At 49.1% G+C, this 21,523-nt stretch overlaps 1 protein-coding gene across 1 annotated transcript in view; it reads left to right on the forward strand.

Annotated features, from left to right (window-relative positions):
• Positions 1–830: 830 nt before the first annotated feature.
• LOC115083435 overlaps positions 831–21,523 on the forward strand; it is a 132,019-nt gene continuing 111,326 nt past the window's right edge. Inside the window, exon 1 of the mRNA XM_029587251.1 lies at positions 831–996. Within this exon, the coding sequence (XP_029443111.1) occupies positions 865–996 (132 nt within the window). The 5' untranslated portion in view covers positions 831–864. The remainder of the gene's footprint in view (positions 997–21,523) is intronic.

Consider the following 21,523-nt stretch of genomic DNA (forward strand, 5'->3'; position numbering starts at 1 on the left):
TCTTGGTCAGAGCGTCATTTGGTATCTCCACAGGAGATATATGTAGGGCAGTGGTGTCTCCAACGCTTTTATACATTCACCAAGCATTACCGATTTTACGTTGAACACAGGAAGATGCAAACCTTTGGTGAGAGTGTTCTGCGCGCGTGGTTCTCTCAGGATCCCGTCCACTTTAGGAGTGCTTTGGTACATCCCACTTGCCTGGACTGATCTGGGGATGAACAGAAAAGCAAAATTGGTTCTTACCTGCTAATGTTTGTTCCTATACCACAGATCAGTCCAGGACCCATCCTGGTTTTACTGCGGAAAGACTGAATGTCCTGGTATTAATTGCAGAAACTTTACACATTGTGAATAAGTTTTTGTGTTATGTGGTTATCGCTGTTTTTCTGGAAGCATGAGGGACTCCTGGTCAGGGGGAGTCCAACTCTGAGTTTCCTGTTCACCCTGAAAGTTAGGGTGATGGTCTCTACTCTTTAGCTTGGGTACAGTTCAATCCTGAGGGACTGTAGCGCTGCCTCAAAGTTTTGATCTCTGTCTCCATCTGCTGGACTGATCTGTGATATTACAGGAACGAAAATTATCAGGTAAGAACCAATTTTCCTGTATGTGTGAGGGAAGTTTTCACTGCTGCTGCCACTGCTTACCTTGTTCTGTGGGAAGGGTGTGAGAGGGTGTGTGTGAGAGGGTGTGTGTGAGAGGGTGTGTGTGAGAGAGTGTGCGTGTGAGTGTCTTTTGTGTGAGGGAAGCTTGCACTATTGCTGCCTATGTTGGAGGAGTCTCACTAAGTTCAGACTTCAATCTTTTTTGTCTCTTTTCTTCTTTCCTGGACTTTTTTAATTCCCCCAGGAGCGTGAGCTGGTGATGCAGAGAATTGCCAATGATCGGAAAGATTTTCAAGAAAAGGCACAACAGGTACCAAAGCCCGAGCCTTCCCCTCAGCAGAGTCCGGAGAGCAAAGGTCAGCCAGCAGGGGATGGTCATTGCCTTCTGGTGGTGAGTGTCTGCCTCTCATCGTTGAGGAGAATGGATGGGGTGGGGGGGTGAATATATTCTCTCTGAAGCAGGGGGGTGTGTGTCTGTATTCAACTCTGAAGCGTGAGGCAATTAGGGCAGTGTCTGCCTGTGTCCTTCTGAAGCAGGAGAGGGTCGGGGCAGTATTTATAGACTGAGTCACTTTATCCCCCTGTATCCTGTACTAATCTCAGCCCTGCTACTGATGTCAGGTGACCTTTGGGGAGTCACTTTATCCCCCTGTATCCTGTACTAATCCCAGCCCTGCTACTGATGTCAGGTGACCTTTGGGGAGTCACTTTATCCCCCTGTATCCTGTACTAATCTCAGCCCTGCTGCTGATGTCAGGTGACCTTTGGGGAGTCACTTTATCCCCCTGTATCCTGTACTAATCTCAGCCCTGCTACTGATGTCACGTGACCTTTGGGGAGTCACTTTATCCCCCTGTATCCTGTACTAATCTCAGCCCTGCTACTGATGTCACGTGACCTTTGGGGAGTCACTTTATCCCCCTGTATCCTGTACTAATCTCAGCCCTGCTGCTGATGTCACGTGACCTTTGGGGAGTCACTTTATCCCCCTGTATCCTGTACTAATCTCAGCCCTGCTGCTGATGTCAGGTGACCTTTGGGAAGTCACTTTATCCCCCTGTATCCTGTACTAATCTCAGCCCTGCTACTGATGTCACGTGACCTTTGGGGAGTCACTTTATCCCCCTGTATCCTGTACTAATCTCAGCCCTGCTACTGATGTCAGGTGACCTTTGGGGAGTCACTTTATCCCCCTGTATCCTGTACTAATCTCAGCCCTGCTACTGATGTCACGTGACCTTTGGGGAGTCACTTTATCCCCCTGTATCCTGTACTAATCTCGGCCCTGCTACTGATGTCACGTGACCTTTGGGGAGTCACTTTATCCCCCTGTATCCTGTACTAATCTCGGCCCTGCTACTGATGTCACGTGACCTTTGGGGAGTCACTTTATCCCCCTGTATCCTGTACTAATCTCAGCCCTGCTACTGATGTCACGTGACCTTTGGGGAGTCACTTTATCCCCCTGTATCCTGTACTAATCTCAGCCCTGCTACTGATGTCACGTGACCTTTGGGAAGTCACTTTATCCCCCTGTATCCTGTACTAACCTCAGCCCTGCTACTGATGTCACGTGACCTTTGGGAAGTCACTTTATCCCCCTGTATCCTGTACTAACCTCAGCCCTGCTACTGATGTCAGGTGACCTTTGGGAGTCACTTTATCCCCCTGTATCCTGTACTAATCTCAGCCCTGCTACTGATGTCAGGTGACCTTTGGGAAGTCACTTTATCCCCCTGTATCCTGTACTAATCTCAGCCCTGCTGCTGATGTCAGGTGACCTTTGGGGAGTCACTTTATCCCCCTGTATCCTGTACTAACCTCAGCCCTGCTACTGATGTCAGGTGACCTTTGGGAAGTCACTTTATCCCCCTGTATCCTGTACTAACCTCAGCCCTGCTACTGATGTCACGTGACCTTTGGGAAGTCACTTTATCCCCCTGTATCCTGTACTAACCTCAGCCCTGCTACTGATGTCAGGTGACCTTTGGGGAGTCACTTTATCCCCCTGTATCCTGTACTAATCTCAGCCCTGCTACTGATGTCACGTGACCTTTGGGGAGTCACTTTATCCTCCTGTATCCTGTACTAATCTCAGCCCTGCTACTGATGTCACGTGACCTTTGGGGAGTCACTTTATCCCCCTGTATCCTGTACTAATCTCAGCCCTGCTGCTGATGTCACGTGACCTTTGGGGAGTCACTTTATCCCCCTGTATCCTGTACTAACCTCAGCCCTGCTACTGATGTCAGGTGACCTTTGGGAAGTCACTTTATCCCCCTGTATCCTGTACTAATCTCAGCCCTGCTACTGATGTCAGGTGACCTTTGGGGAGTCACTTTATCCTCCTGTATCCTGTACTAATCTCAGCCCTGCTGCTGATGTCACGTGACCTTTGGGGAGTCACTTTATCCTCCTGTATCCTGTACTAATCTCAGCCCTGCTACTGATGTCAGGTGACCTTTGGGGAGTCACTTTATCCTCCTGTATCCTGTACTAATCTCAGCCCTGCTGCTGATGTCACGTGACCTTTGGGGAGTCACTTTATCCTCCTGTATCCTGTACTAATCTCAGCCCTGCTGCTGATGTCACGTGACCTTTGGGGAGTCACTTTATCCTCCTGTATCCTGTACTAATCTCAGCCCTGCTACTGATGTCAGGTGACCTTTGGGAAGTCACTTTATCCCCCTGTATCCTGTACTAATCTCAGCCCTGCTGCTGATGTCAGGTGACCTTTGGGGAGTCACTTTATCCCCCTGTATCCTGTACTAACCTCAGCCCTGCTACTGATGTCAGGTGACCTTTGGGAAGTCACTTTATCCCCCTGTATCCTGTACTAACCTCAGCCCTGCTACTGATGTCACGTGACCTTTGGGAAGTCACTTTATCCCCCTGTATCCTGTACTAACCTCAGCCCTGCTACTGATGTCAGGTGACCTTTGGGGAGTCACTTTATCCCCCTGTATCCTGTACTAATCTCAGCCCTGTTACTGATGTCACGTGACCTTTGGGGAGTCACTTTATCCCCCTGTATCCTGTACTAATCTCAGCCCTGCTACTGATGTCACGTGACCTTTGGGGAGTCACTTTATCCCCCTGTATCCTGTACTAATCTCAGCCCTGCTACTGATGTCACGTGACCTTTGGGGAGTCACTTTATCCCCTGTATCCTGTACTAATCTCGGCCCTGCTGCTGATGTCATGTGACCTTTGGGGAGTCACTTTATCCCCCTGTATCCTGTACTAATCTCAGCCCTGCTACTGATGTCACGTGACCTTTGGGGAGTCACTTTATCCCCCTGTATCCTGTACTAATCTCAGCCCTGCTACTGATGTCACGTGACCTTTGGGGAGTCACTTTATCCCCCTGTATCCTGTACTAATCTCAGCCCTGCTACTGATGTCACGTGACCTTTGGGGAGTCACTTTATCCCCCTGTATCCTGTACTAATCTCAGCCCTGCTACTGATGTCACGTGACCTTTGGGAAGTCACTTTATCCCCCTGTATCCTGTACTAACCTCAGCCCTGCTACTGATGTCACGTGACCTTTGGGGAGTCACTTTATCCCCTGTATCCTGTACTAATCTCAGCCCTGCTACTGATGTCAGGTGACCTTTGGGGAGTCACTTTATCCCCCTGTATCCTGTACTAATCTCAGCCCTGCTACTGATGTCACGTGACCTTTGGGGAGTCACTTTATCCTCCTGTATCCTGTACTAATCTCAGCCCTGCTGCTGATGTCACGTGACCTTTGGGGAGTCACTTTATCCTCCTGTATCCTGTACTAATCTCAGCCCTGCTACTGATGTCAGGTGACCTTTGGGAAGTCACTTTATCCCCCTGTATCCTGTACTAATCTCAGCCCTGCTGCTGATGTCAGGTGACCTTTGGGGAGTCACTTTATCCCCCTGTATCCTGTACTAACCTCAGCCCTGCTACTGATGTCAGGTGACCTTTGGGAAGTCACTTTATCCCCCTGTATCCTGTACTAACCTCAGCCCTGCTACTGATGTCACGTGACCTTTGGGAAGTCACTTTATCCCCCTGTATCCTGTACTAACCTCAGCCCTGCTACTGATGTCAGGTGACCTTTGGGGAGTCACTTTATCCCCCTGTATCCTGTACTAATCTCAGCCCTGTTACTGATGTCACGTGACCTTTGGGGAGTCACTTTATCCCCCTGTATCCTGTACTAATCTCAGCCCTGCTACTGATGTCACGTGACCTTTGGGGAGTCACTTTATCCCCCTGTATCCTGTACTAATCTCAGCCCTGCTACTGATGTCAGGTGACCTTTGGGGAGTCACTTTATCCTCCTGTATCCTGTACTAATCTCAGCCCTGCTACTGATGTCAGGTGACCTTTGGGGAGTCACTTTATCCCCCTGTATCCTGTACTAATCTCAGCCCTGCTACTGATGTCAGGTGACCTTTGGGGAGTCACTTTATCCCCCTGTATCCTGTACTAATCTCAGCCCTGCTACTGATGTCAGGTGACCTTTGGGAGTCACTTTATCCCCCTGTATCCTGTACTAATCTCAGCCCTGCTACTGATGTCACGTGACCTTTGGGGAGTCACTTTATCCCCCTGTATCCTGTACTAATCTCAGCCCTGCTACTGATGTCACGTGACCTTTGGGGAGTCACTTTATCCCCCTGTATCCTGTACTAATCTCAGCCCTGCTACTGATGTCACGTGACCTTTGGGGAGTCACTTTATCCCCCTGTATCCTGTACTAATCTCAGCCCTGCTACTGATGTCACGTGACCTTTGGGGAGTCACTTTATCCCCCTGTATCCTGTACTAATCTCAGCCCTGCTACTGATGTCACGTGACCTTTGGGAAGTCACTTTATCCCCCTGTATCCTGTACTAATCTCAGCCCTGCTGCTGATGTCACGTGACCTTTGGGGAGTCACTTTATCCTCCTGTATCCTGTACTAATCTCAGCCCTGCTACTGATGTCACGTGACCTTTGTGGAGTCACTTTATCCCCCTGTATCCTGTACTAATCTCAGCCCTGCTACTGATGTCACGTGACCTTTGGGAAGTCACTTTATCCCCCTGTATCCTGTACTAATCTCAGCCCTGCTGCTGATGTCACGTGACCTTTGGGGAGTCACTTTATCCCCCTGTATCCTGTACTAATCTCAGCCCTGCTACTGATGTCAGGTGACCTTTGGGAAGTCACTTTATCCCCCTGTATCCTGTACTAACCTCAGCCCTGCTACTGATGTCACGTGACCTTTGGGGAGTCACTTTATCCCCTGTATCCTGTACTAATCTCAGCCCTGCTACTGATGTCAGGTGACCTTTGGGGAGTCACTTTATCCCCTGTATCCTGTACTAATCTCAGCCCTGCTACTGATGTCACGTGACCTTTGGGGAGTCACTTTATCCTCCTGTATCCTGTACTAATCCCAGCCCTGCTGCTGATGTCACGTGACCTTTGGGGAGTCACTTTATCCCCCTGTATCCTGTACTAATCTCAGCCCTGCTACTGATGTCACGTGACCTTTGGGGAGTCACTTTATCCCCCTGTATCCTGTACTAACCTCAGCCCTGCTACTGATGTCAGGTGACCTTTGGGGAGTCACTTTATCCCCCTGTATCCTGTACTAACCTCAGCCCTGCTACTGATGTCAGGTGACCTTTGGGAAGTCACTTTATCCCCCTGTATCCTGTACTAATCTCAGCCCTGCTACTGATGTCACGTGACCTTTGGGGAGTCACTTTATCCTCCTGTATCCTGTACTAATCTCAGCCCTGCTACTGATGTCACGTGACCTTTGGGGAGTCACTTTATCCCCCTGTATCCTGTACTAATCTCAGCCCTGCTACTGATGTCACGTGACCTTTGGGGAGTCACTTTATCCCCCTGTATCCTGTACTAATCTCAGCCCTGCTACTGATGTCACGTGACCTTTGGGAAGTCACTTTATCCCCCTGTATCCTGTACTAACCTCAGCCCTGCTACTGATGTCAGGTGACCTTTGGGAAGTCACTTTATCCCCCTGTATCCTGTACTAATCTCAGCCCTGCTACTGATGTCACGTGACCTTTGGGGAGTCACTTTATCCCCCTGTATCCTGTACTAACCTCAGCCCTGCTACTGATGTCAGGTGACCTTTGGGAAGTCACTTTATCCCCCTGTATCCTGTACTAACCTCAGCCCTGCTACTGATGTCAGGTGACCTTTGGGGAGTCACTTTATCCCCCTGTATCCTGTACTAACCTCAGCCCTGCTACTGATGTCAGGTGACCTTTGGGGAGTCACTTTATCCCCCTGTATCCTGTACTAATCTCAGCCCTGCTAGTGATGTCAGGTGACCTTTGGGGAGTCACTTTATCCCCCTGTATCCTGTACTAATCTCAGCCCTGCTACTGATGTCAGGTGACCTTTGGGGAGTCACTTTATCCCCCTGTATCCTGTACTAATCTCAGCCCTGCTACTGATGTCACGTGACCTTTGGGGAGTCACTTTATCCCCCTGTATCCTGTACTAACCTCAGCCCTGCTACTGATGTCAGGTGACCTTTGGGAAGTCACTTTATCCCCCTGTATCCTGTACTAACCTCAGCCCTGCTACTGATGTCAGGTGACCTTTGGGGAGTCACTTTATCCCCCTGTATCCTGTACTAACCTCAGCCCTGCTACTGATGTCAGGTGACCTTTGGGGAGTCACTTTATCCCCCTGTATCCTGTACTAATCTCAGCCCTGCTACTGATGTCAGGTGACCTTTGGGGAGTCACTTTATCCCCCTGTATCCTGTACTAATCTCAGCCCTGCTACTGATGTCACGTGACCTTTGGGGAGTCACTTTATCCCCCTGTATCCTGTACTAATCTCAGCCCTGCTACTGATGTCACGTGACCTTTGGGGAGTCACTTTATCCCCTGTATCCTGTACTAATCTCAGCCCTGCTACTGATGTCAGGTGACCTTTGGGAAGTCACTTTATCCCCTGTATCCTGTACTAATCTCGGCCCTGCTGCTGATGTCACGTGACCTTTGGGGAGTCACTTTATCCCCCTGTATCCTGTACTAATCTCAGCCCTGCTACTGATGTCAGGTGACCTTTGGGGAGTCACTTTATCCCCCTGTATCCTGTACTAATCTCAGCCCTGCTACTGATGTCACGTGACCTTTGGGGAGTCACTTTATCCCCCTGTATCCTGTACTAATCTCAGCCCTGCTACTGATGTCACGTGACCTTTGGGGAGTCACTTTATCCCCCTGTATCCTGTACTAATCTCAGCCCTGCTACTGATGTCACGTGACCTTTGAAGTCACTTTATCCCCCTGTATCCTGTACTAACCTCAGCCCTGCTACTGATGTCACGTGACCTTTGGGGAGTCACTTTATCCCCCTGTATCCTGTACTAATCTCAGCCCTGCTGCTGATGTCACGTGACCTTTGGGAGTCACTTTATCCCCCTGTATCCTGTACTAATCTCAGCCCTGCTACTGATGTCACGTGACCTTTGGGGAGTCACTTTATCCCCCTGTATCCTGTACTAATCTCAGCCCTGCTGCTGATGTCACGTGACCTTTGGGGAGTCACTTTATCCCCCTGTATCCTGTACTAATCTCAGCCCTGCTGCTGATGTCACGTGACCTTTGGGGAGTCACTTTATCCCCCTGTATCCTGTACTAATCTCAGCCCTGCTACTGATGTCACGTGACCTTTGGGAAGTCACTTTATCCCCCTGTATCCTGTACTAATCTCGGCCCTGCTGCTGATGTCACGTGACCTTTTGGGGAGTCACTTTATCCTCCTGTATCCTGTACTAATCTCGGCCCTGCTGCTGATGTCATGTGACCTTTGGGGAGTCACTTTATCCTCCTGTATCCTGTACTAATCTCAGCCCTGCTACTGATGTCACGTGACCTTTGGGGAGTCACTTTATCCCCTGTATCCTGTACTAATCTCAGCCCTGCTACTGATGTCACGTGACCTTTGGGAAGTCACTTTATCCCCCTGTATCCTGTACTAATCTCAGCCCTGCTACTGATGTCAGGTGACCTTTGGGAAGTCACTTTATCCCCCTGTATCCTGTACTAATCTCAGCCCTGCTACTGATGTCAGGTGACCTTTGGGGAGTCACTTTATCCCCCTGTATCCTGTACTAATCTCAGCCCTGCTACTGATGTCACGTGACCTTTGGGAAGTCACTTTATCCCCCTGTATCCTGTACTAATCTCAGCCCTGCTACTGATGTCACGTGACCTTTGGGAAGTCACTTTATCCCCCTGTATCCTGTACTAATCTCAGCCCTGCTACTGATGTCAGGTGACCTTTGGGGAGTCACTTTATCCCCCTGTATCCTGTACTAATCTCAGCCCTGCTGCTGATGTCACGTGACCTTTGGGGAGTCACTTTATCCCCCTGTATCCTGTACTAATCTCAGCCCTGCTACTGATGTCAGGTGACCTTTGGGGAGTCACTTTATCCCCCTGTATCCTGTACTAACCTCAGCCCTGCTACTGATGTCAGGTGACCTTTGGGAAGTCACTTTATCCCCCTGTATCCTGTACTAATCTCGGCCCTGCTGCTGATGTCACGTGACCTTTTGGGGAGTCACTTTATCCTCCTGTATCCTGTACTAATCTCGGCCCTGCTGCTGATGTCATGTGACCTTTGGGGAGTCACTTTATCCTCCTGTATCCTGTACTAATCTCGGCCCTGCTGCTGATGTCATGTGACCTTTGGGGAGTCACTTTATCCCCCTGTATCCTGTACTAATCTCAGCCCTGCTACTGATGTCACGTGACCTTTGGGGAGTCACTTTATCCTCCTGTATCCTGTACTAACCTCAGCCCTGCTGCTGATGTCACGTGACCTTTGGGGAGTCACTTTATCCCCCTGTATCCTGTACTAATCTCAGCCCTGCTGCTGATGTCACGTGACCTTTGGGGAGTCACTTTATCCCCCTGTATCCTGTACTAATCTCAGCCCTGCTACTGATGTCACGTGACCTTTGGGGAGTCACTTTATCCCCCTGTATCCTGTACTAATCTCAGCCCTGCTACTGATGTCACGTGACCTTTGGGAAGTCACTTTATCCCCCTGTATCCTGTACTAACCTCAGCCCTGCTACTGATGTCAGGTGACCTTTGGGAAGTCACTTTATCCCCCTGTATCCTGTACTAATCTCAGCCCTGCTACTGATGTCACGTGACCTTTGGGGAGTCACTTTATCCCCCTGTATCCTGTACTAACCTCAGCCCTGCTACTGATGTCAGGTGACCTTTGGGAAGTCACTTTATCCCCCTGTATCCTGTACTAACCTCAGCCCTGCTACTGATGTCAGGTGACCTTTGGGGAGTCACTTTATCCCCCTGTATCCTGTACTAATCTCAGCCCTGCTACTGATGTCAGGTGACCTTTGGGGAGTCACTTTATCCTCCTGTATCCTGTACTAATCCCAGCCCTGCTACTGATGTCATGTGACCTTTGGGGAGTCACTTTATCCTCCTGTATCCTGTACTAACCTCAGCCCTGCTACTGATGTCAGGTGACCTTTGGGGAGTCACTTTATCCCCCTGTATCCTGTACTAATCTCAGCCCTGCTAGTGATGTCAGGTGACCTTTGGGGAGTCACTTTATCCCCCTGTATCCTGTACTAATCTCAGCCCTGCTACTGATGTCAGGTGACCTTTGGGGAGTCACTTTATCCCCTGTATCCTGTACTAATCTCAGCCCTGCTACTGATGTCACGTGACCTTTGGGGAGTCACTTTATCCCCCTGTATCCTGTACTAACCTCAGCCCTGCTACTGATGTCAGGTGACCTTTGGGAAGTCACTTTATCCCCCTGTATCCTGTACTAACCTCAGCCCTGCTACTGATGTCAGGTGACCTTTGGGGAGTCACTTTATCCCCCTGTATCCTGTACTAACCTCAGCCCTGCTACTGATGTCAGGTGACCTTTGGGGAGTCACTTTATCCCCCTGTATCCTGTACTAATCTCAGCCCTGCTACTGATGTCAGGTGACCTTTGGGGAGTCACTTTATCCCCCTGTATCCTGTACTAATCTCAGCCCTGCTACTGATGTCAGGTGACCTTTGGGGAGTCACTTTATCCCCCTGTATCCTGTACTAATCTCAGCCCTGCTACTGATGTCAGGTGACCTTTGGGAAGTCACTTTATCCCCCTGTATCCTGTACTAATCTCAGCCCTGCTGCTGATGTCACGTGACCTTTGGGGAGTCACTTTATCCCCTGTATCCTGTACTAATCTCAGCCCTGCTGCTGATGTCACGTGACCTTTGGGGAGTCACTTTATCCCCCTGTATCCTGTACTAATCCCAGCCCTGCTACTGATGTCAGGTGACCTTTGGGGAGTCACTTTATCCCCCTGTATCCTGTACTAATCTCAGCCCTGCTACTGATGTCACGTGACCTTTGGGGAGTCACTTTATCCCCTGTATCCTGTACTAATCTCAGCCCTGCTACTGATGTCACGTGACCTTTGGGGAGTCACTTTATCCCCCTGTATCCTGTACTAATCTCAGCCCTGCTACTGATGTCACGTGACCTTTGGGGAGTCACTTTATCCCCCTGTATCCTGTACTAATCTCAGCCCTGCTACTGATGTCAGGTGACCTTTGGGGAGTCACTTTATCCCCCTGTATCCTGTACTAATCTCAGCAGTGCTACTGATGTCACGTGACCTTTGGGGAGTCACTTTATCCCCCTGTATCCTGTACTAATCTCAGCCCTGCTACTGATGTCAGGTGACCTTTGGGGAGTCACTTTATCCTCCTGTATCCTGTACTAATCTCAGCCCTGCTACTGATGTCACGTGACCTTTGGGGAGTCACTTTATCCTCCTGTATCCTGTACTAATCTCAGCCCTGCTACTGATGTCACGTGACCTTTGGGGAGTCACTTTATCCCCTGTATCCTGTACTAATCTCAGCCCTGCTGCTGATGTCACGTGACCTTTGGGGAGTCACTTTATCCCCCTGTATCCTGTACTAATCTCAGCCCTGCTACTGATGTCAGGTGACCTTTGGGGAGTCACTTTATCCCCCTGTATCCTGTACTAATCTCAGCCCTGCTGCTGATGTCACGTGACCTTTGGGGAGTCACTTTATCCCCCTGTATCCTGTACTAATCTCAGCCCTGCTACTGATGTCAGGTGACCTTTGGGGAGTCACTTTATCCCCTGTATCCTGTACTAATCTCAGCCCTGCTGCTGATGTCACGTGACCTTTGGGGAGTCACTTTATCCCCCTGTATCCTGTACTAATCTCAGCCCTGCTACTGATGTCACGTGACCTTTGGGGAGTCACTTTATCCCCTGTATCCTGTACTAATCTCAGCCCTGCTACTGATGTCACGTGACCTTTGGGGAGTCACTTTATCCCCCTGTATCCTGTACTAATCTCAGCCCTGCTACTGATGTCACGTGACCTTTGGGGAGTCACTTTATCCCCCTGTATCCTGTACTAATCTCAGCCCTGCTACTGATGTCAGGTGACCTTTGGGGAGTCACTTTATCCCCTGTATCCTGTACTAATCTCAGCCCTGCTACTGATGTCACGTGACCTTTGGGGAGTCACTTTATCCCCTGTATCCTGTACTAATCTCAGCCCTGCTACTGATGTCACGTGACCTTTGGGGAGTCACTTTATCCCCCTGTATCCTGTACTAACCTCAGCCCTGCTACTGATGTCACGTGACCTTTGGGGAGTCACTTTATCCCCCTGTATCCTGTACTAATCTCAGCCCTGCTACTGATGTCAGGTGACCTTTGGGGAGTCACTTTATCCCCCTGTATCCTGTACTAATCTCAGCCCTGCTACTGATGTCACGTGACCTTTGGGAAGTCACTTTATCCCCCTGTATCCTGTACTAATCTCAGCCCTGCTGCTGATGTCAGGTGACCTTTGGGGAGTCACTTTATCCCCCTGTATCCTGTACTAATCTCAGCCCTGCTACTGATGTCAGGTGACCTTTGGGGAGTCACTTTATCCCCCTGTATCCTGTACTAATCTCAGCCCTGCTACTGATGTCACGTGACCTTAGGTGACTCACAATATCCCCTTTTGTGTACTAAACTCAGCTCTGGCACTGAGGTCATTGGACCTTGCACAAGTCATTTTATTCCTCGTGTTTACTAATCATAAGGAAATAAGAGATACCATAGTCGTCAGAGCAAGGGTCCATCAAGCCCAGTATCCTGTTTCCAACAGTGGCCAATCCAGTTCACAAATACCCGGCAAGTACCTAAACATTTGATAGATCAGAAGCTACTAATGCTTATGGATCAATAGTAGTTTATGGATTTTTCCTCTAGGAACTTATCCAAACAGTTTTTAAACCCATTTTCCCTAACTGCCATAACCACATCCTCTGGCAATGAATACCAAAGCTGAACTATGTGCTGAGTAGAAAATAATTTCTTTGATTTGTTTTAAATGTGCTACTTGCTAACTTCATGGAATTCCCCCTGGTCCTTCTAAAATCTGAGAGTGTAAATAACTGATTTATTTTAGTTTATTTTTTTTATTTAAGGATTTTTATATACCGCGGTTCGTTAGAAAACATCCTTTAAAGATACCTCTCTCTGAACCATGTGCTGCTGAGCGACTGTCGGCTTTCCCCTTTCTTCTAGTTTAAAAGCTGCTCTATCTCCTTTTTAAAGGTTAGCGCCAGCAGTCTGGTTCCACCCTGGTTAAGGTGGAGCCCATCCCTTCGGAAGAGACTCCCCCTTCCCCAAAAGGTTCCCCAGTTCCTCACAAAACTGAATCCCTCTTCCTTGCACCATCGTCTCATCCAGGCATTGAGACTCCGGAGCTCTGCCTGCCTCTGGTGACCTGCGCGTGAAACAGGGAGCATTTCAGAGAATGCTACCCTGGAGGTTCTGGATTTAAGCTTTCTACCTAAGAGCCTAAATTTGGCTTCCAGAACCTCCCTCCCACATTTTCCTATGTCATTGGTGCCCACATGTACCACGACAGCCGGCTCCTCCCCAGCACTGTCTAAAATCCTATCTAGGTGATGCGTGAGGTCCGCCACCTTCGCACCAGGTAGGCAAGTTACCAGGCGGTCCTCACTTCCACCAGCCACTCTGCTATCTACATTCCTAATAATCGAATCACCAACCATGACGGCCGACCTAACCCTTCACTTCTGGGCAGTAGGCCTTGGGGAGATATCCTCAGTACGAAAGGACAATGCATCACCTGGAGAGCAGGTCCTTGCTACAGGATCCTTTCCTGCTACACCTGGTTGGTGCTCTCCCATCATGAGACCTTCTTCCTCCAAGGCAGCACCAGGGCTGCCAGTCTGAAGTTGGGACGTGACTATGTCCCTGAAGGTCTCATGTATATACCTCTCTGTCTGCCTCAGCTCCTCCAGGTCTGCCACTCTAGCCTCCAGAGATCGGACTCGTTCTCTGAGAGCCAGGAGCTCTTTGCATCGCATGCACATGTACAACTTCTCACCGGTGGGTAAATAATCATACATGTGACAAACACAAATTCCTGGTTTTTGCCTACCTTCTGATTAGCTATTTAAGGCAGACAAACAACTCACTAAAGAATATACCCCAATAGTTTACTTCTCCCCAAAACGTTTAAGTTCTACAATTTCTCCAAGCAGGGCTTTCCAATTCTGTTCAGCCACCAGCAAGGTGATCCTCCCCTCTCAGTGACGCCCTCTGCTCATGTTATATGACCTTTGGTGAGTCACTTTATGCCCCTTTGTGTACTCATCTCACCTCTGCTGCTCATGTGCTGTGAACGTGGGTGAGTCACGTTCTCCACGGACACGCAGGAAGGTGGTCCTCACCCACGGGTGACATCAGATGGAGCTCTTATCTAGAACTTTCACCAGGCACGCCCAGCCTGCCCTGTAACACACCTGCACTTGGGGTCCCTCTTCAGTCTCTCTTTTTTTTTCGGTGGAACTGTAAAGCCTCATTGTGTGTTTGAGCTTACTTTGGCTTTTTTGCCTTGTGGAAAACTTTTCTTTGCGTTTTTCTGTTTTCTCTACCACCCATCACCGGGTCCCTCTCAGTGCCTTTCCATAAATGTCCTCAGTCAGGGTTTTCGGCGTTTAGGGTAAGTTTCTTTAGTGATTGATTCCCCCCTGAGGTGGCAGTACCTTGGAGCCTACCTGCCATCGCCACCTGTCGCCTATGCTTTCAACTTATGACCCTTTTGTTTTGTGCCATCATGGCCATGTCCGGTTTTTGCCGATGCCCCCAGTGCCCGAGGACCATGTCTGTCACTGATCTTCATGAGATGTGCACCCTCTGCCTGGAGGTATCGCATGATGTCCGGGGTTGCCACTTGTCTGCCCAGATGACCCTGAAGGGATGTCTGCTTTGACTCAACAAGATGGATCAGCTCTTTGGGCCGAAGAAGTCTGAGGCATCGGCATCAGCATCGAAGGACCTCTGAACTGCACTGATGAACACCACACCATCGACATCGGCGGGACCGTCAGTTCTGTCGATGTCCCTGGTGGATAGGAACATCAGAGACCGACCGTTGTCAATCTCCTCCAGGCCGAGGACGCTGGGTTTGTTGTCTTTGACCTTGGCACCTAGGAAAGATTGGGCAGAGTATCGAGGGAAGCCTAAGAAGCATCAGCGCCGGTCTCCGTTGATGCATGATACTGGGCAAGGGGTTGCACCGGCTTTTGCCTTGTTACTCCCAAAGCAGCCCCATGATGAGGAGTGCCCATCCTCTATCGATGTCCAGGGTCCGCAACAGTCTGCACTGGTCCTAGTGCCAATTGCCTCATGGATCTGAGGAAGATCTGGCCACCCCTCCTTCCTCTCAATCGATGTTGGCATTCGCAGCATTCGAGAAGGAACTGGAGTACCGGAACTTGTAGGCGGCACTACAAGACTTTGGTTATGTGGCACCGATGGCACTGGAGCCCATCCTCGTACCACTTCTGGAGAAGCTCAACGATACGTTACCAACCCTGGGGAAACATCAGGGGGACTGAGGTCTCACCCTATCGATACGGTGGTCGTTGCCAGTTCCTCTGAGGAGGAAGCTGCTCTGAGGCGGGCAGAGATGCCGAGGCCTGCAGCGCTCTGTCCAGTTCTACTGGTGCCTGCACATTTGGACATAGGCTGAGCACCTAGGCCCCATCCATGTAGCATACAGTGAGAATGAGGGTCCCTATGAACTCTGGGGGAAATAATCCGGGGTCCTCCTCTGAGGACTCTGATGGTCTCCAATCAGACTCTTCTCCTCCAGACAAGTGAAGGAAGTCTCCGCCTGAGGACTTAACTTTCACAGAGTTTGGGAGGGTGATGGCAGAGACAATCCCTTTTCGGCTTTTGACTGAGGAGGATGCCAGGTACAAAATCTTGAGATCCTCCATTTCATGGAGCCTCCTAAGGAAATCGTGGCGGTCATGGTAAATGAGATCATTAAGAAGTTGCTGCTGATGGTAAGGGAACAACCCCTCACAGTGCCTCCCATTAACAAGAAGGCGGACGGAGTCTACCTCATCCAGAAGGCTGCTGGATTTGATAAGTGTCAGCTATCTCACCAGTCAGTGATGGGTCAAATCCACTCTCAAGAGGGCCAAGCGCTCTCGGACCCACTCCTCTGCGCCCCCAGGGAAGGACCACTGATCGATGGACGCTTTTGAGAGGAAAGTGTTCCAAAGCACTGTGCTTATTGCCCGCATCGCTGCTTACCAGCTCTATATGAACCAGTATTCGTAGAACATCTGGAAGCAGGGGCAGGAGGTGGCTGAGCAGCTGCCTCAACAGCAGCAAGTCACCCCCATGTCACTGGTGCACAAGGGTCTAAAATGCAGAAAATACGAGGTCCGTGTGACCTACGATGTTTTCAAGATTTCATCGAGAGTCTCTGCAGCAGGAATCGGCGTGAACAAACTGGCATGGCTGCGGGCCTTGAATCTCCGACCGGAGGTACAGGAAAAACTCGCTGACGTGCCATACACTGGAGAGAACCTTTTCGGAGATAGGGTGAGGGATGCTGTAGCCAAGCTTCGGAACCACCATAAAACCATCCAACAACTCTCTGCTAGTACTCCAAACCCATCGTCCTCATCCAGGAGGCCGTCTAGACTGGAGCCCAGGAAGTCTTTCTTTCACCAAAGGAAGTACTGTTCTCTGCCTCCTCAAGCCTGTCAGCACCATCAGAGCTTCTGCGGCTGTTCCAGAGAGCTCCCAAGTCCCAGCCGGCTCCTCAGTCAACTCCGGGGACAGGGTTTTGACTGGGCCGCAGGAAGCACAAGCCGAAGCCGGGACGATGGACCCTCCATTCGATCTGACATATCACATCGGTTTACAAGGAAGAAGTGGTACTAGGAAGAGCATTGTTTTCCTGTTGCTTTTTACAGTGTAACTTAGAATCAACATTAACTGAATTAACGTAACAATGCTTGCTACTAAGAGCAGTATCAAAGAGTAAAGAGTATCAAAAGTGTTAGGGAGGTTTCAGTCTTCAAGTTCTTTCTTGCAGGATAACTTAGATTCAACAATAACTGTATTAACGTAAAACTAGATGTTACTAGGAGCATTATAAATGAGGATCAATGGAGTGCGTTCCTGGGCTTTCTATGGGTGGACAGATATTCTTCTTAGGGTCAGAGATTGGTAGGCGTTAGGACAATGGTGAAAAGGCTTTTTGAAAGAGCCATGTCGTAAGAGTTTTTTTGAATGTTTGAGCCGTGGGTTCCATCCATAACTCTGCTGGTAAGTTGTTCCAAAGAGCGGGGCTTGCCACTGATAGTGCGCGCTCCCTTACAGTGGTCAGGTGCACCAGTTTCGGAGAGGGGATTGGAAGCATCCCAGTATTAGTGGATCCGAGGTTCCTTTGGGGGATGTAGAAGTGTAGGGATGCACTCAGCCAGTCAATCTTGTCATTGTAGAGTGCTTTGCGAATGAGAGTTAGAGCTTTGTATTGGATTCTAAATGGGATGGGTAGCCAATGAAGTTCTTTGAGGATTGATGTGATATGGTCCGATCTTTTGCTGTTTGTATGTGATCTTGCTGCTGCATTTTGTAACAGCTGCATTGGTCTAAGGGTGGTAGACGGGAGGCCGAGGAGGAGGGCGTTGCAGTAGTCTATTTTTGAGAAGAGTATTATCTGAAGTACTGTTCGATAGTCATGGGTATAAAGCAGCGGTTTCAGTTTTTTTAGGACCTGGAGTTTGAAGAATCCGTCTTTTATCACTGTGTTAATGTGTTTTTTTAAAGCTTAGTTCACTGTCTAGGAAGACGCCTAGATCTTTGGCTGAGGACACTATCTGATTCTTCAAATGGGATGCTGTGCAATCGGGGTTAAGAGCTGTGGTGTTTCTGTTTGTAGACAGGCTGAGTCGAGCCTTCAGACCCCATAAGTGGACCCTGAACCAGGGGTAGCAAACTGGATATTCCACCTCTGAGAGAGTCCAGACGTAAATCTGTCTCGTCCCCCCTGCAACAAGAAGGTGCCTTGGTTCTGTTTCCTATACAGGTCAGATGGCAAACTTGCCTCGGGCGCCCTTGCCTGTCCCTGGGACAAGAGTATTCTGTATGCGTATCCTTCGATTCCCTTAGCAGTGAAGACTCTCTTGAAGCTTCTCGAGAATAGGGGAATTATGATCCTCATGGCCCCTCATTGGCTGAGACAGGTCTGGTTTCTGCTTCTGCGGGAACTGTCCATCGGAAACCGATCAGTCTGGGGACTTCCCCAGATCTCATCATGCAAGATGGGGGCAGGTTGTGGCATCCTAATCTCCAGGCCCTGTCGCTCACAGCCTGGATGTTGAGAGGTTGATTCTGCAGCCGCTTGATCTTTCAGAAGATATGTATTGGGTCCTGGTGGCTTCTAAAAAGCCTTCCACTAGAAAGTCCATCGGACTGAAGTAGAGGAGGTGTTCCATGTGGTGTGAGCAGAAGGGCCTAGATCTGTTCTGCTACCCCACGCAAAAACTGTTTGATTACCTTCTACACCTTTCAGAGACTGACTTGAAAACCAACTCAGTTAGAGTTCATCTGAGTGCAACTGGTGCATACCATCAAGTTGTAGATGGTATGCCCTTCTCTGTATGCTTCATGTGGGGCCTGCTTCAGTTGAAGCCTCCCGCTGTGTCTTGGGACCTCAGCGTGGTATTAGCTCAGCTGATGAAAGCTCTTTTTGAGCTGCTGTGCACCTGTGACTGATGTGGACGGTCATATTTTTAGTGGCGGTCACTTCAGCACGCAGGGTCAGTGAACTCCAGGCCTTAGTGACTTATTCATCTTTCATTAGGTTTTATTTAGGTTTGCATACACATCTTAAGTTCCTGCCTAAGATGGGGATGGATTTCCATCTTAACCAGTCAATCATCCTGCCAGTATTCTTTCCCAGGCCCCATTCACACCAAGGCGAACAAGCACTGCACAGTTTGGAATGCAAGCGAACATTAATCTTCTACCTGGAGTGGACAGAAGCCCATAGATCATTTCTTTTGATAGGTATAGATTGGGAGTTGCTGTCACTAGCCATTGGAAAGCAGACACTATCCAATGGCTAGTGGATTGCATCTTCTTCATTCATTGCCCTCCTCGACATTTCATCAGCCTTCGACACTATTAGCCACCATCATCTACTAACACGCCTGGAGAACATTGGCATCTCAGACCTGGCTCTTGTTTAAATCATTCCTGGTTTAAATCATTCCTGGTTTAAATCATTCCTCTCAAACAGAAAGTCCTCCGTTAAAATCGGGAACTCCACATCCACCCCGCAGCCCCTCCAGCAGGGAGTCCCCCAAGGTTCATCACTCTCCTCCACCCTCTTCAACATTTACATCACCCCCCTCTGCCAACTCCTCTCTGATCTCAAACTTAAGTTCTACCTTTACGCCGATGATGTTCAGATCATCATCCCTATCCAGAACTCTATCTCTGACGCCCTAGAACATTGGGAGAAATGCCTCACAGCCATTAACTCCCTGCTCACTAACCTCCATCTTGCCCTCAATACGAACAAAACTGAACTTCTACTCATCTCCCCTCACTCATCCTCTTCCCCTCCTCCATCTGATATTACCAAACTCAACCTCCTCTCAACACAACCATTTGTGAGGGACCTTGGAGTTCTCCTTGACCATCAATTAAGTATGAAGAACCACGTAAATTCCATACTCAAAGCCTGCTTTTTCAAACTTAATGTGCTTAAAAAACTCAGACCTCTCCTACACACCCAAGATTTTCGTACAGTTATACAGGCCACCATCTCATCCAAATTAGACTACTGTAATGCTCTACTCCTAGGGCTCCCTTACTCTACCATTAAACCACTACAAATGTTACAACATGCTACAGCGAGACTCATCGCAAACTCCCGTAAATATGACCACATCAATCCCATCCTTAGAGACCTACACTGGCTCCCCATAGCCTCACGTATTATGTACAAAACCCTCACCATAATTCATAAAGCAATACACACCCACAACTCCAACTGGTTAGATTTCCCTTTCACAACCCCTCAGTCCAGTTGACCTACTAGAACGGCCAAAAAAGGCACCCTAGTTGTGCCCTCCCTGAAAACAGCCCATCTCTCCTCTACACGTGACCGTGCACTCTTGGTCGCAGGTCCAACTCATTGGAACACACTACCGCCTGACCTGCGCCTCGAACCATGTATGAACAACTTCAAAAAGAAATTGAAAACATGGTTGTTCAAGCAAGCTTACCCAGAATAAAAGGCTATCACACCGTTTCCAAAGTAGACCACTCTGTGTCTACTCTTTCTCCTCACATTGAGGAACCATGTTTTGTTATCCTCTCTCTTCTCACATTGAGAAACCATGTTTTGTTATCCTTTCTCTTCTCATCTTCTTCTTGTTACCCCCTTTCCCAGTTTCGATTTCCCTGTTAAAATGTAATTTCCAAGCTTAACCCGTTTACTGTAAGCCGGCATGATGTCCACAACTAATGCCGGTATATAAAAATGTTTAAAATAAATAAATTTAGCCCAGGCGGGACTGCATCTTGAGGGGGTCACATCAAGGCTCATTTTGTCACAGCCATGGCAGCGTCAATGGTCCACTTGCGAGCAGTTTCCGTGGAGGAAATCTGCAAGGCTGCGATGTGGAGTTCTCTCCACACATTCACATCCCATTACTGTCTGAACAGGGATGGCCGACGCGACAGTAGGTTCGGTTAGTCTATCCTCAGAAATCTGTTTGAGGCGTAGAACCCAACTCTCGCAACCTAGGACCCATTGTTTGTGTTCAGGCTGTCTCCCCCCTCTGTTAACAACAGCACTGTTGTGCCCGTTGGCACCTTGCTGGGCATCTGTTGGTTTCCTGTTGGGTTGGAGAGCAGCTAGGGATTCGCCCATGTGTGAGGGCTACCATCCTGCTTGTCTTCGGAGAAAGCAGAGTTGCATACCTGTAACAGGTGTTCTCCCAGGACAGCAGGATGTGTTAGTCCTCACGAAACCCGCCCGCCACCCCGCAGAGTTGGGTTTCCCATATTTTTATTTTATCGTAATTCTGTGTTGCGAGACTGCAGAGGGATCCCGCATAGACGTGTGGTATAGGGCACGTTGGGCATGCTCAGTGTGCCTAGTCAAAGACCTAGAAACTTTGACATAAGTTTTCTGTGTTGGGGGCTCCAGCCCAATGAAGGCACCCATCCTGTCCTGCTGTCCTTGGAGAACACCTGTTACAGGTAAGCCACTCTGCTTTTTATGTGTGTTTCTTATATACCTCGCTTTGAACGAAGGAATATGCGTGTCACGAAGCTTTTACATAAATAAATAAATGGTATGTCACAGTCTGAGGGGCAAAGGGAGATGGGAATTATGATTTTGGAGAGAAGAGAGGCTGAAAGACTGAGATGATAACCACTGTTCATTGGAGTCTATCCCTGCTGTGAATCCTGGCAGGAGAGCTCCTAGACAGGGACGTGAGAAGGGAAGGTGATGAG

Source organism: Rhinatrema bivittatum, chromosome 2, assembly GCF_901001135.1.
Source record: "Rhinatrema bivittatum chromosome 2, aRhiBiv1.1, whole genome shotgun sequence".
In the NCBI taxonomy this organism is placed as follows: domain Eukaryota; kingdom Metazoa; phylum Chordata; class Amphibia; order Gymnophiona; family Rhinatrematidae; genus Rhinatrema; species Rhinatrema bivittatum.